Source organism: Cardiocondyla obscurior, linkage group LG14, assembly GCF_019399895.1.
Source record: "Cardiocondyla obscurior isolate alpha-2009 linkage group LG14, Cobs3.1, whole genome shotgun sequence".
Classification (NCBI taxonomy): Eukaryota; Metazoa; Arthropoda; class Insecta; order Hymenoptera; family Formicidae; genus Cardiocondyla; species Cardiocondyla obscurior.
Window position 1 is genome coordinate 5,090,887 of NC_091877.1, and position 15,901 is coordinate 5,106,787.

Genomic DNA, 15,901 nt, shown 5'->3' on the forward strand with positions numbered 1-15,901 from the left:
TATAGGACTTGCTGCACCGCAGCCAGTGCTGTGGGGTCTGTTTTTTAAACGGACGGTATTCTGGCGGGTAATAATACAAATAAATGTAGTCACTTTGTAATTTAATCGTTGTCCTTATTTCAGCGCTTTCTTTTGTATTACACTTGAGCGTATGTTAGATTCACGGATGCAAATACGTACCTCGTTGATTAATCGAGTAAAAACTGTCCGCGGCGGCCTACGAGCAGCCGTTAATATACTCAGTTGTTGCTAAGTCAAAAATTATCGCAATCAGGAATTTGTGGGTGGCAACCGCGACGTTCTCAAATCGTCGCGGTTGGTCAAAAATTCCAGAGTGACCTGATCGGCGAGGTTCTGCAAATTCGGCGGTTTTGCTTCGCGCGTGCAGAATCTTGCCGATTACATTTGAGCTTCTTGTTGCTAAGGATTCGAGATGTAACAGATTTCTTAGATTGATATGTGGCGGTTCACTCCAACGATCACCGTCGGATGTCGCCACTTACATCGTTACTGATTCACCGGTGCAAACAAACTTTGATCCCGCGGACTTTGTTCTAACAACGTGGTAATAATTATTAAAGGTTTTCCCCGTGGAGATAATTATAATAAAAAAAGGTCCAGGGTCCAGCACCCAATTTTATCAGACAGTCAGAGCTCTTCCGTCTCTCGTGGTATGTACACCGTGCCGTATCTCGATCGGTTCCTTCATTCATTTTTGTATCTTTTGCAGCTTTGCTTATTCTTTGTATTATTAGTATATTTTGGACGATCGTCTCTCAGTGTACACGCCGTGTCGTGTCATATTCGGTTCTTTCGTTTATTTTTATATCTTTAGCAGTGTTATGTCCTCGGACTCCACATCTCCTTTTTTCCGACACGCGTTCAATAAATTAGATAAAAGGGGTAAACCGTGATTATTTGGTGACGAGAGAGAACTTCCTAGCTTCCAGAAGAAATAATTTATACTCTGAAATCCTTATCGCCGGATACTTAAATTATACTTAAAATAATCACGCTATAGATGCCGACGGAAATCTGAACAGAAAACTCTTCAAGAGATATTAAACTAATAGGGACCTAAAACGATTTAGAATCAATATCGAATATCTGGCGATAAGTGAAGCACTTGAGATCGCAGTTATACCGTGGCTCCGAAGTATAAGCAAACAAAAGGCGCGAAAGTCCTGCGGTCGTAAGAATATGACACGCGACAGGATCCCATAAACAAACACGACCCGGTAATAACGAAAATGAGCCTTTAAGAATTTTCTCCCAACTGTCAATGACAATATTCTGGAAAGTTGGAAGGGGAAGCCATGCGGGCGGAGATTAGTATGAACGAATCTTTTCTCTCGGGCCAATAGATATCGGGAACTCCTCACCACTAATTGAAAACCTAAGGGCGAAAACTAGAGCTTAGGAAAATCAGAGAAGGGATAAAATCCGAATAACCAATAATTAAGAAAAAGGAAAAGTGGAGGGACACGGCTGGCAAATGAGAACACTGACTTTTTCAAAAATGAAAACCCGGCGCTAGTCCTCCCCTTTTCCGAGGTTATAAAACCGCGTGTTTCGGCGAGACTCAATCTCATTCAGTCTCTGAATCATCTCCACACGATTAATCGCTCTTGTAGTTAAAAAGTGACTTGTGACACCATTGTGAACGCTCAGCAAATAAAGAGATTGTCAAGGACTCGTCCAAGAACAACCGAAGACAACAAGAAGTAAGTCTCAACATTTATTTTACCCTTATTTTCTCCTCTCCTTCAAAACGGTTCCACTAAAATTCTAAAAATTATAAATATATATACATCCGAAATGAATTACGAGGGTATTGTCGGAATGCCGTTCGCATTCCACAAATCCGGCATCTCTCTTGAGTCCTTCGAGTTCTCCAATGACTCGACCTGGTTAATGGCCTTCCTTTTGTCGAGGTTGCGATATGCCGCCAGTAAATGGTGACTATCAAAACCTTAGCTTGAGTGAGGGTCCATCCGGTCAGAGAAACTGGAAGAATCTCTAAGGTGATGTATAGAGAGATCCGGAAGGAGAAATCTGACGTAATGCCCTGACATTTTTCCTCTATAATTATTTCAATTAATTCAATTCTAAATTGAAACCTTTTAGTGGAATCAAACAATCTTCGGTCAATTAAGAAAAGTCGTGCCCGGAGGAACCGGAAGATTCGGGAACTAAGAGAACTAGTCCGAAGTTTTTTTATTCAATTCCTGTTCGCGGCGGCGTCAAGGGAGGTCTCACCCGAACCTCCGAAACGGAGATCAGAGCGGTCATGGTCGCCTCTTCCTTTCGCTCCTCCTAACTCACCGTGTAACGGCGAGTGCCCGGAAGTTGAAAAAGGCTCTCCGCCCCGGACACCTTCACCATCGCGATCAGAAACTCCGACGCCATCCGAGCCTGAGTCGGAGCAGTTCCGCCCTACTTTTTCCTCCTACACTCTTGACAAATCCTTAGATTCCACCGAACCTTCTCCTGGAGCTGCTCCTAGAGCATGCTCCTCTCCGATCCCGTCACCAACTCTTTATCCTGGGGAACCCGAGGAAGTCGGCTTCTTTGCTAAGGACGAAACCGTCTCTTGGCAAGAGTCTGACAGCCCGGATCATTCCCCTTCCCCCTCCCCGAGTGTACAGTTCCTCGAGGAGCAAGAGGAACCGAGAGCGGTCGTAGACCCTCTTCTCGAGCTCCTCCGTAGAACTTGCACTCCGTGGACGGATCCTGTCCCGGAAAGGGCTTATACCATAGGCCCTGACTACTTCGATCCCGAAAAGATCAGGAGGAAAGCCAGGAGGGCGACTCCTAATTAAAATATCCTTATTTACTATCTCGGGGTGGAACTCCCCTTCTTAGCCCCGATCAGGCTCATTGATCAGGTGTTTCCAAAATCAACCGCACGAAATGCGGAAATTATAGAAATCGATCTGGAGTAACATCATTAGAAAATCATGCACATTTGTAAATACACGTGTTCACACTTAAATTCATTACAATCATTTTTTTATTACTCATAATGTATCTACTTAGTTTAAACAATGTTTAAAATTTATTTAATATTAAGACCTTTTTCTTTTTCTTTTTTTGTAATTCTTTCTTTTAATTCGTTTAATTTGTTCTTATATTCCAATATTGTACTTTATCAATATTAAATTTGTCAACTTGCGTAATTGAGAACTCAGAAATAGTTATTTCAATTTAACCAAAATTTCCTTGTTGCGAAAAATCACCTCCGGTTCTGTCCCAGGGAATAAGAAACAAATTTCTTTCCCTAAAAAGAACCAATATAACGCGCTAGCTCTTCCTCGTAATCGACTCGAACCCATTCCTAGCGCGTTTACGCGTGGCATCTCCAAATACGCGCCACGCAAGAATCGGCTGTTACGTCATTCTCCAAATCTTTTCCTCCTCCCTTCCTGCTCTCGAGCCTTTTCCTAAGCTTCCGAGAAGCGGTTAACAAACTCATAAAATACTTCTATCCCTGACGTAACAGCAGCTTTTATTGGTTTATTGTATTTTGACATATTCCGGATAATTGTTTCTCCGGTCTGTGTGATTGAGTCTAATACGACGTACAACCTTAGCAAGCCTGGCCAGGCTGAGCGCTAATACCAGCGATTTTCCACCCGCGGGGCGAGGTATTTGTTCCAGCGATTTTCTGCCTGAAGGGCGAGATATTTTTGTTAATTGCGACCCATCGCAATAAAGCGACGTACGGACCAGCACTCCTATTCTGCTCGAAGCAGATTCAGATAAGATCTATTTCTTTTCTTAAATTTTGTATTTACATTTGCATTATTTTATTTTACATTATTGTTTGACATATTAAATTTTATATATAATTTGTTTAATTGCTTTTTTCTTGATCTCTTGATCTCTTGACTTGACATTTAATTTTATGACATCTGTGAATCCTTGTGCAACGGTCGTGCTTGCACCGTATGGGCACCGTAAACGTCCACAGATAAATAAATAAATATTTATTGTTTCCTTTGAAGTTACATAATTTCATATACATAACAATACTTAACTCTAATCTTTAAACTACGCGATAACATCCGTTTTTTCTCAATTATATATTTTCTATTGCTTTCGTTTTTTTTTTCTTGTACCAATTAATTCTATCTCTTTCTTTTCTCTCTTCTCGCCTTCTTATCCTAATCTCTACCGTTCTCTCTCTTTCTTCCTTTTCTCTTTCTCTCTTATCTGTATTTATTCATTCATTCCTTCATTTTTATTTTACTTCTTCCTTCCCCTCTCTCCTGAACTCTTCCAGCTTCTTTATCCATTCCTCTCCTTTCTTTTCTTTATCTAGTACTCTTTCCTTTTACTCTTGTCATTTTCTCTCCGTCCTCCACTTTCCACAACTCTTTCAAACAGGCTTCCATGTTTCCTTTTCATTCTCACACATCTTACGTCTGTTTCTCGCCTCTTTTTCCCAATACTTATTACCCCTCATTTACTCAATTAATCTATATCTCGTCATTCTTTGCCATCTTCTTTCTCCCTATCCATCTTTTAAATAATTGAGATTTCTAATCTTTTTACTCATTTATACCATTTATTATATTTTGATTGTATTATCTTTAACTTTTTTTATTTTCCTTGCTATTATTTTTCCTTTTTTTCCATTATCTAATACTATTCTCCATTTATCCATTTTTCTTCTTCTATCTCTTCTCTCATTATTTCTCTTTTTTCAAAGAATTCTTTTCTCTCTCTCTTTCTCTCATTTTGACATATTTACTCCTCTTTTCTTCCTTTCCTCTATTTCTTCTCTGCATCTTCGTGCAACTCCGTTTTCTTTCCCCTCTATGAGTCCTTTCTCATATCCGTATACTTTTCTGCTCATCCTCGTCGTCATCTTTTCTCTTTGCAATTCCTCAATCATCATACATCCCGGCGTACTTTTTTCCCTCCCAAAATCCATCTCAAATATCTTTTATATTCTCTCAATTGCTTCCCATTTTCTCCACCCCCACATCTCCACTACATATCTCATTAAATAACCTTAATCTTTTTTTCCAGTCATCTCCAAACTTCCATTTTCCTATATCCCAAATCTCTTCCATTATTACCGCCGTTTTTTTTACACTCTCTCTTACTTGAACCCCTTACCTACCGTTTCTTTTTGACATGTATTCTAAATACTTATAAACACCCATTTTGTTTGAAAGTGAATGAGCAAATTAGATACGTGCAAGCACACTAATACGCTGTTTATTAACTTTCAATTATAATTAATCACTCGTCAACAACGTTTTAAAGCAAACGTATGCGCAATCACAATTGAGCGAAAATAGCAGGTAAATAGAACACACAGGCTGTATTCTGACTCGCATTCAACGGATAGCGCGAAGCATACACTGTATTCTTAGAACCGCGAGCTCGGTTTCACAATACACGCAAAGAATTCCTGAAAACGCAATGTACGTCGTGTACTCGAAAAAACTGGTGCAATGGCATAGGAGCCGAGCTATTTTATATCCGCATAACACCAAATAATTTCGGGACGTTGCTTGCGCGGAAATTACATCACTTGAGAAAGTTCTAGGAACCTTCGTTGTTAAATTACTATAAATTGTCCTAAAATTCTCTATGATAGATATAATCTCTGAGTTAATGTATAATTCATCAGTGTTTCTATCTCTAATTCAAGGGCCTCAGAGCTGTAAAAAATAAACACTCGTTTTCTTTTCTATTTCACGTTCCGATATATGTATCTATATTTACAGTTTATTACAGTGGGCTCACGGTCCGATAAACGTATTCCAAATTACACGGAGCTCGCATTTATTTTTTCGTCAGTTCTAATTAATACTCGATAACACGTACCCGCTGTTATATTTTAATAATTCGTTTTTTTTTTGCCGAATTACTGACTGTCTGGCCGGCCGCACCTGCTCGTGCTTTGACCAGTTTCTTTTTTCTTTTCCCCGCATCGGCGCGCTATTTCGGCGAATCAGTCGCGGTTTTCCCTGATTTATCGCCCTCTTCTTTTTGGGGCATCACGAATCGACCGCGTGTCGATCATAAAGGCCTTACAGAGCTATTGATCATCAAAGTAATCAATCTAAGACCAATTCCTGCAGTATGAGTTAATACAGTAGACATGAGTTGAAGGAATAATTATTGCGGCTCGTCTTTCTTCATTGCATCTTACAATTAGCCATAAATATACAATAACTGTCATCATTCTACTTGCATGTATATTTCCCTGATTTAAAAATCAGTTACACAACGCTCAATGTAATTTTTGCTTGAAAGAAAATATATAAACCCTGATGGCCATTGAGCAAGGTTATGCAAATGATCTTTTATTAATTTCTTCTGGACACTTTTTGTCATCTAGATGGCATCTATAGTGATTGATCTCATCAACATCAATGTTAAGAACCCAGCTAGTTTAATAAGCTGGATTAAATCATTATTAATTTTCTCTCTAAACCTATCTACTAATCTTTTCACATTTTCGTAAATTAAACTTGACTTCATATTGCCTCTATTCAAATACAACTAACTCATTTTTTCTTGCTCTTGAGCACTGAATCCGTAAGGCAATCGATATATATCTATCTCTTGAGGTTTATTTTGTGGAAGAATTATTCCTTCAGTCATAGTAGCTGACTTTAAGAAATTATTTAAATCTGCTTTAAGATCAATTTGAAGGACCATATATGTTAGTTGATTAAGAGACCCTTCTAATACATTGACAAGTATTGGATAAAAAACTTAATAAGGAAATTTACCAGTAGAGAATATACCAAAAAATTAAAAGTAAAAGAAATTGTACATATAACCAAGGAACTTATTAATATCTTTTAAGTTTGTAACGAGGTACAGACGAACACCTTGTTCTGGTTAAACATCGGCCGGCGGGAAATGGAGCAGTGCGGCCCGACTTTCTTTTAAACGTTATCACACCGCGAGCATTGTATTGATCGGAGCAGTTAAATCTCCACGGCGGACCTAGCCGAACGCTACCGACGGACATCGAGCTCACCAAATGTACCTAGCGCGGTACCGCCGGGCAGAGTCGCACCAAGTGCTGCGGCGCCGACTCCCGCTATTCCGGGCAACCCCCACACTTTTTAAGATATAAAAAGGCGAGACCCGGAGATGTCAGTTGTTCTCAATCTACCAAGATAACTACCGGATCTACTGTTTGGAAGATCACGACTTCAAGAGCCACTTCAGCACAAGGGTCGAGTGTTCTCAATCTCTGCCAAGTATTCTTGGCCGCCGCTTGCCTTTCATCTGCCAGACCGAAGCCGAAGGTTTTTGCCAGTAGTTTGGGGTAAACTTTGCCTCTACTGAGAATTCTTGGTCACCTGACAGTTCCAGGCCTTGACCGGCCTTCAATTACTAGTCGGTCTTCCTGGAACACTGCGTGAGCTAAGGTGAAGCGTGCTTTGCCTCAGCCGAGTATTTTCGGCACTCGTGGCCCGTGTCCCGCGAATTCTCGCACCTCTCGTTACGGAACCCTTCAATCCTCCGAGCCACCACCACCGGTCCGTGCACCGCCAGCCGGATCTCCGTCACGCGTTACCGGTCCGCAAATTAACGTTTTCCGCAAATAATCCGACTCGCGAAATTTAGCTTCGTCCTGCGCGCACATATACATCATACATACACATATACAACACAAGACACCTGCTTGTGTTACCGAGAATCATCGCGTTTGTAAATAGTCAACTCATTGTATATATCCATCTGCCATATTAAATGCATTGTATATAGATCATTTAAATCGTTCCAACTACATTGATTTTTACGATTCCGAAACACCCGGTCGGACCTAGATCGCGATACGCGTCGCCGCCCTCTACAGCGGCTTGTTGGTTCGACGTCCGGCCCCAATCATTAGGGGGTGTTACAAGTTTGATGATATTACTAATTCTTTATATAGAACCCGCAATTTATCATCAGTCCAATTTGCAAGAGTAATTACACTAGGCTTTGGAACAAAGTGTTGTGTATTTTAAAGTAATTTTGACATATACCTTCAAACAATATATCCAATTCAGTTCCAACTTCGAACACACTTTTTCCACTCTTTTCCTTTTCCATTTTTACTGTATTATCTTTCCTTCTTCCTTTCTACATCTCACCATCATCGTCTTCATTTCTCCCTCCTTTTCCGCCAACAGTACAATATAATATCATCTGCATAGCTTTACGTATATATCATATATTCTTTTATCTTTATATCTTCCCAAGTATAAGACTTTCCTATTTGTCTTTAAAAAATCTACCTTTTCCTACTGGGTTAATAAGATATAACTGTAAAGAAAATCAAGATATAGAAAAGTGTTGAGACGGTTAATAGATAAAACACTGTTGAATAAAGCAGTAAATTAATAAAATGTATTTGTATAAAATATGAGTAGTTACAAAAATGAGATCTTACAAATAACGCCGCAGAGATGGTACGCGGTCGTGGCCGATTTAATTAACGCGAAAAGGCGGGTGTAAGTCTTCCGAATATGCGAGTTACGCGGAGACACGCGTTGAACACGTGGCCGGTAGATGAGATTCGCACAGAATTTAACAATGAGTTTCACGCTTGAGTTAGTCTTTACATTGATATCTGTCTGTTTAAAGGTTTTTGAGAACTCGCACTGAGTTTAAACAATGAGTCACAATTATATTAATCGTGAGTTCACACGCTGCGAGATGTGATGAGCTACTGAGCACGAGGTTTAACACGCCTCGTGCTGCAGGATGATGTCTTCCAGAAGATTCTTGGCGTGTTGCACACGGCGAAAATGATCTGGATGAGTTGTACTGGAGACAAGGCGATGAGTTGAACGATGAGAAGCACACTGCACGTTGTTGCACACGAGGTGATGCTTGGCACGGCTAGACGAACACTGATAAGCCTCGAGCCGGCAACGCCTTCGAGAATCGGAGGCAATTATCGAACGACAGATCGATATCCAGCCGTCGCCGGTGATCAGCCACGAGGTGCTGCCCCCGCGGCGGTGACATAATTAATTACTAAATTTAAATCTTGAACAGTATTTGAATTTCTCTTTTTTACAATTATCTTTGTTATAATTATCTTTTTATATGTGTGACTATCTTAATCTCTGAACCGTCTCGACAAAACTGCGCTTTGCCTGGACCGTGTGTCGTCGCTAGCTTGGTTCGGCTCTTTGTGTCTATTATCGCTACCTATCATCTATCTCAAAAAAAAATTAGGCACGCATTATATAGACACGCATATTAATGAATAATATTTATTGAGATATAAATTTACTCTTTAACTCAACAGTAACAAAACACCCTGTATAGTAAGCGAACGTTTTGTAAGCAAATGCAAATTAAAAAATTTGTTCGCTTATTTTAATTTAAAGTGACCTAACAGTCATAAATTAGTGTACGTACTTTATTTTTGGAAAAAAATTTCAATTCCGTTCAGCGATTTTAAAAAATAGTGTATAATACGAATAAGTGGTAAAACAGAGAGCTTGAGTTGCAAATTGATGCTAGTTTTTTATATCGAATAATTGTAAAATTGCTATACTTATCGTTTTTTATTTTTTTTCTCTTTTTTGTGTAAAAATAATTTTATACACTTTTATTATACATTTCACAGATAGGAATAGTCGATCTCTTAACATCTATTGGTATCTTTCCCGATTTTATAATCGGTTATTCCATTGGGGAATTAATCTGTGGTTATGCTGATGGATATTTAACAGCAGAAGAAACAATTCTGTTAGCATATTTTATTGGTTTAGCACTGTATGAATCAAAAATAGTTAAAGGTACAATGGCTGAAGTTAATCTTGATTTTGAAACCATGAAAACTGTATGTCCTCCAGACATTGACATAGCTTGTTATAACAGTACGTCTAATTTTATCATAAGTGGACCAACAGATTCTGTAAGAGCATTTCTTTTCAAGCTACAGGTATGTTATAATTTAAGTAAAAATATATTAATTTTTTAGTTTTCAAATATCTTGTGAATGTAAACAATTCTTACGATTTTCATATTTTTTAGGGCAATAATAAAACTATAAGAGAAATATCTTGTGGTAATATACCTTTTCATAGTCGTTACATGATACCTGCAGCAAGTAAATGTGAAAAATATATAAATCAAATATTACCACAAAAAACGTTTTGTAGTTCAAAATGGTTGACTACATCGGCTTATAAATGTACTGATACACTTTTACCTTTATTTCCAAAACATTATTTCAGTTATTTATCATCATCTGTAATCCTGACAAACACGATATGCTCAATTCCAAATGACGTAGTAGCGATTGAGATATCATCTCACAATATTTTACGACACATGAAAGATTCTTTACATTCTACAAATGTAACACTATGTAATGAAAATAATAGTGTTGAGAAATTTTTAGAATCAATTGGAAAACTGTATAATGTAGGATTACAACCACAAATTGCGAATCTTTATCCAAAAATACAATTTCCTGTAAGCTGCGGTACTCCAATGATTTCTCATCTTATCAGGTAAAATACATTTATGTTAAAATAAAAATAGACAAAAATTAGCGAGAAAAAGATACAGTTTCATGAACTACAAAGCGTTTAGATAGATTTTATAAAAAAAAAGATTTATTTAAAATGATACTAGATACAATTTTTTATCTCTTTGTGCAACAATTAGTTTTGTCATTTGTTTGATTTCTGTTTATGCAAGGTCTTTTTTTAAGCGCGGTGCAAAATTTTCAGAATAAATTTCTAATGCTTAATTGAGAAAAAAAATATATCATTATATGTCCAAAAATGATTAGTTTCTTAGTTATTACGATTTTTGTAACACAATTTTTACATCATCTTAAAAAAATTTTCAATATGTCTACCTGTACGCGATCTTGCGCGATCGCGTTAGTTTAGAAATAGACTTGCTCAGCAATGAGCTCGACGCGTGAATCGATTGAGCGGGAATGAGATGGAGAGCCGATCGCAGGAATTGAAAAAAAACCAGAATAATTAAAATGACAGAAAAGGGAACTCACTGTATTTACAAAAAAAAACACAAAGAAAATACAATCGCGCCGGTGAAGGCAAGGATATCAGTAACCGAGCGGAAATCTTCTTGACCCGGCTGATCCGTCGGAAATCTTGAGAGTAGATGAATGATCTACCCGACCGTCGGAGATCTTGCCGCGGACGACGGAGATCTTGAGAGCGCGGGCCGGTGATTGCCGCGAGCGCGAATCCCTGCACTCCAGCGGTAGCGATAATTTGTAAATGGATTGGCGCCGAAATAATGAATTCACGGAAATTGAATTCACGGAGTTGCGATTAAGAGCGCAAGAGAAAGAAAAATATAAGAAAACTAAACGAAAGTCGTCGCACGAGAGCGAGCCGATACACAAAGGCGAGACGCACAGGTGCGGAGTTCGAGCGAAACTAGTCGTCTTTTCGCGGTACGGAGCCTAGGATAGTCGGAACCCGGCGACGAAAACAAAGCGAAGTCAGCGAAATATTCGGTTTGAACTAGATTAGACTGACTTCTGCCGAAAACAAAACGCGTTGAACCATCGGCGATTCAAGGATATCGACAAGATCAATAAATACGCGACGGTAGACTCGAAATATCGCGACGCTGGAGCACATACTAGGCGCGAGAATTATAATATAATTTAACCGCGCTGCAATTCATAATCGAATGAACACTACCTCTTATCTGAATACAAGCTTCACTTTATCGTCTCGTTAAGCCGCAAACACGTTTTTAAATTTCTAGCGTGGTATTTGAATAATTGCTACAATTCGATCGCGGAAAGTTTCTACGTCATCTACTGCAAATTAATACACTAAAGACTTTACATAACCTCATAGAAACAAGTTCAATAGGTTTAAATCTAGTGAGCGTGGAGACCAAGCCATTGGTCCACATTTATTTAATCATCAAACAGAAAAAATCCTATCGAGATGCTTGCGGATAATGCGATGATAATGTGAGAATTATGTTACAAAGTCGTAATAACTCTGAAAACTAATCATTTTTAGACATATGTGAGTAGCAACTGAACACGAGTTCAACATTGGAAGCGCCGAGGAAGACACGGAGCTAGAGAAGAAACCATGTTTGTGGTGAAGATTATTGCGACAACGGCAATGTCATGCGCCGCGCGGGATTAATCCGCAGACCCACCCCTTTCCCGCGTAAATCGCAAGCATTGCGATTTATGTGGGTTAGAGATGAGCTCGCAAACTTGTGAAATACAAGAAGAGGAAAGTGACACGTTGCACGTCACACGTCACTACGAGTGTTACTTTTTCCCCGCTTTTTTGTTGTTTTTTTCGTGTAGTGTAGAAAATATTAAGGGACCGGAAAGTAATATCGTACTTTTACAAATAAGTATTTACAAATAAATTTTTAACAAATTTTTTTTTATTGATAATGTAATTATCCTTGTTATCGACAACTTTTTGTCATGTGTAAATTTTTAAGTAATGTAATGTGTAAATTTTCAATGCCGGATCGATTAAAATCAATTGGTTTTAGAGCAAAATATCTAGAGAAGGCATTTTGGACATCATTAAAATTTTCAAATTTTTTGCTACTTAAAAATGTTGTAATAATCAAAATAAATTAAAATCCGATAGTGCAATATTTAGCAAGTATGGTAGAGTAATATTTCCCATTCCAATTCATTAATTTTTTCCATGGTTTTATTATTGCATTATTGTGTTGTAGAATAACGTCTTTTCTGTTGAAAATTGCTAGGCACATTTTAATTAAAAATTGATTAACTCGATCCAATTATTTATAATAAAAGTCTGCATTCACAGTGTTACGTCAGGACAATTAATTTTATTTAATTAATTAGTTGGAAAAAATTCCTTGGAATGGACTTTGCCGGTAGGGTAGGAAAGTGACGTACCACCGAATTTATGTGTGATTCGAAATTTGAATCTACACAATTTTCACGCGCACATTATTTTCGGATTTCAATTGAGCGCGTAAGTGGTTCTTTTTAGAGAAAGGAAATGAATCCTTATTCTCTGGGATAGAACCAGGCGTGATTGTTCGCTTAGACAGGGTAATTTAGGGTAATAATAAAATAATTAAGTCACGATTTGAATAACGCAAAATTAACAATTTAATTCTAAATAAATGACTCTAATTACAAATAAAAAAAATGATCCATACAATGACAAATAAACAATTTAGAAAAATTCAATCAGTTCGTTTGAGATATAAAAATAATATGAAAGTTTTTACGGAAAAAATTAAATAATAAGAAAAAGGTTGAAGGCGAATGAACAAATATAAATTTAGCATAACGAAGGTTGAGTATTTACATTATATACATGAGTGTGTGTGTGTGTGTGTGTGTGTGTGACTGTTTTAATAATTAGTCCAGTGTGACTTCCTCGATCTCCACCACCCTCGCTGTAGATCTCGGGAAGACCAAATTTATCAGTCGCATCGGGGTCAGGAAAGGAAATTCCACCCCGGGATAATAGATAAAAAAGTGAGAATCAGGATCAGACCGAGCTGCCTGAATCCTGATCTCCTCTGGTTCAAAGTGGTCAGGGCCGATGGAGAAGGCCCTTTCTGGGACAGGATCTGTCCACGGAGTACAGGCACTGCGGAGGAGCTTCAGAAGAGGATCTATAACCTCTCTTGGTTCTGGACGCTCCTCGAGGATCTCTATACTCGGGACCGAAGATGGAGGTTGATCGGGGAAGTCTACTCCTGGGAGAGAGATAGATTCATCTTCGCCCAGAGAGTCGGCTTCCTCAGGTTCGAAGGGAAAAGGAGGTGGTGAGAGAGGAGAGGAGCAGGCTCTTGGCTCACCTCCGGGAAACCGTGGCTCGGAGATGAGGGAAGAATTCGGGGTATAAGAAGGAGTCGTGGGGCGGAATTGTTCCGATCCCGGCTCCGTGGACTGACTTGAAAAATTGACCTCGATGGTAGGATTTGCAATGGAATTGTTTAGGCTCTCCTCTTCTTCTGGGAAATATCCGTGTAACGGCTCCGGATCGCCGTGGATAGGTGATGGTGGCGGAGGGCCCGGACGAGGAGACCAAGGTCTCTCTTCGTGGCGCGCGGGAGAGACGAATACCTCTTCGCTTGGTGCCGCCGCGAGCAGGTATTGAATGAAGAAACGGCGGACCAGCTCCCTCAAGTTTTTGATTTGTTTCTTCCGTCGCGCCCGACTTTTCTTCAGGGTTTTCTTATTTAGAGATTTTACTATAATTATTAATTGATTTTAATTTAATTTGAACAGAATTTTGGAAAGTTTAATAACAATGGAGTGAAGGAGATTCGTCACCGACGAATTCCGAAGGCCTCGACCCGCCCATGAGAGATTCCGCGTAATCTATCTTTGGGGAGAATCGCTTGCCGATTCTTTAGCCGTGGACAGTCGCCAAAGTTCTAGCAATATTTCGCGGCGTTAACCACAGAAAATCGCTAGTTATTCGACAGCATGTCCCGACCGGTGTTCGGAAGTAGGTATTCTCGCACATTTAACGGATCACGGGAACAATCAGAACAGAATCAAAACCACGGAAGCTCGACTCGGACATTTCTTTCTCTCTTAGATAACACTTAGGAAAAAATTAATTGAAAAATATATTTAGTGGAATCGTGTTTTCACAGGGATACATATTAAATCGTTGGAACTTACTTTGTAGGAGATCTTCAAACGGCTTCTTCGATATCTTGTGGATCGACTTGCACACTCAAAACACTCACGTTAGTTTTAAGCAAACTGATTCGGTTTGTAGCTGAGATGCAAGAGAGCGTGCTCAGCCTGAGCACAAGATTTTATAAGCTCGGAAAAGGGGAGGACTCTTCCCGAATTTTCATTTTTCTGAAATTCTAATCTCTCATTTGCAGAGCTTATTCCTCCACTTTTTTTATCTCAAAATTATTGGGCATTCGCACCTCATCCCTTCTCTATTTCTTAAACTTTTAAGTTTTCGCCCTTAGTTTCTAAATTTTGGTGAGAAGTTCCCGAAATCCATTGGTTTTAAGGAAGTAATATGCCTACGAGGCACCCCTGCTTCAACGAGTTACCCCTTCCGAGCCTTCCAGAATTTTTCTATCATTTCCATCGAAAGATGGTAGGGTAACTTTTACTTTCCATACGACATATGGTTACCTGGCTTTATTGCTTTTGCCTGCGCCACATATTCCGGTAATTTCGGGCCTCTCGCGCCCTTGGTTTTTCTAAAGCTCAGGATCTGTACGCAATTACAATTTTAAGAAAAAGTTATTTTTTCTTTTCCTGTGACAGACAGGTTATCAAAGTTGAAATATTTATGAGTTCTTAAGTTTTTGATTTTTTGTGTTATGTCTAGACAAATTCTTTGTCTGACGTTCCTTGGCGCCCGTTTGCAATTTGTTGCATGTTTTTTATGCTTTCACGCAACAAATTGTCCCGGAATATGTTGACGTCTGTTGAATTATCTTCTGAAAGGCTCTGAAGTTCCTTTTTTTTTATGTTACAATGGACTACGGTCTACCTTCCCCTTAACTAAAATTTTAATATACGTCGAAAATAAGAGACGCGGAGTCGGAGACGTAACAACAGTTTATCGAGATTTTAGCACTTCAAAATGAACAATCCCGCGAATATTCCATCAAACACACAAAAGCACTTTTTTAGTGTGTAAATCTGGCTTAGCTGTAGTTCGTGACGATTCATTCAAAGAGAGCCATTACCTTTTGCGGTTTCGATTATCATAGTAGACTTATTTTTCATTTCCAGTGATCAAGCGATCAAAAAACGCTGCTGTATTGTGCCGTTGAAGCAATAAGTTGCATGTGGTGAATCGATTAGCTTTGTTTTCTTTGGACATTTTATGCGAGACCCAAACTCCTGCTCTGTTTATTTTACCAATCTGTTTCAAATGTTCTTGGACAGTCGATCAAGTTTGAC

At 38.9% G+C, this 15,901-nt stretch overlaps 1 protein-coding gene across 1 annotated transcript in view; it reads left to right on the top strand.

Annotated features, from left to right (window-relative positions):
* LOC139108254 (fatty acid synthase-like) overlaps window positions 1–15,901 on the top strand; it is a 215,641-nt gene that overhangs the window by 110,689 nt on the left and 89,051 nt on the right. Inside the window, 2 exon segments of the mRNA XM_070666383.1 lie at window positions 9,611–9,928; window positions 10,021–10,502. Coding sequence (XP_070522484.1) covers window positions 9,611–9,928; window positions 10,021–10,502 — 800 coding nt within the window.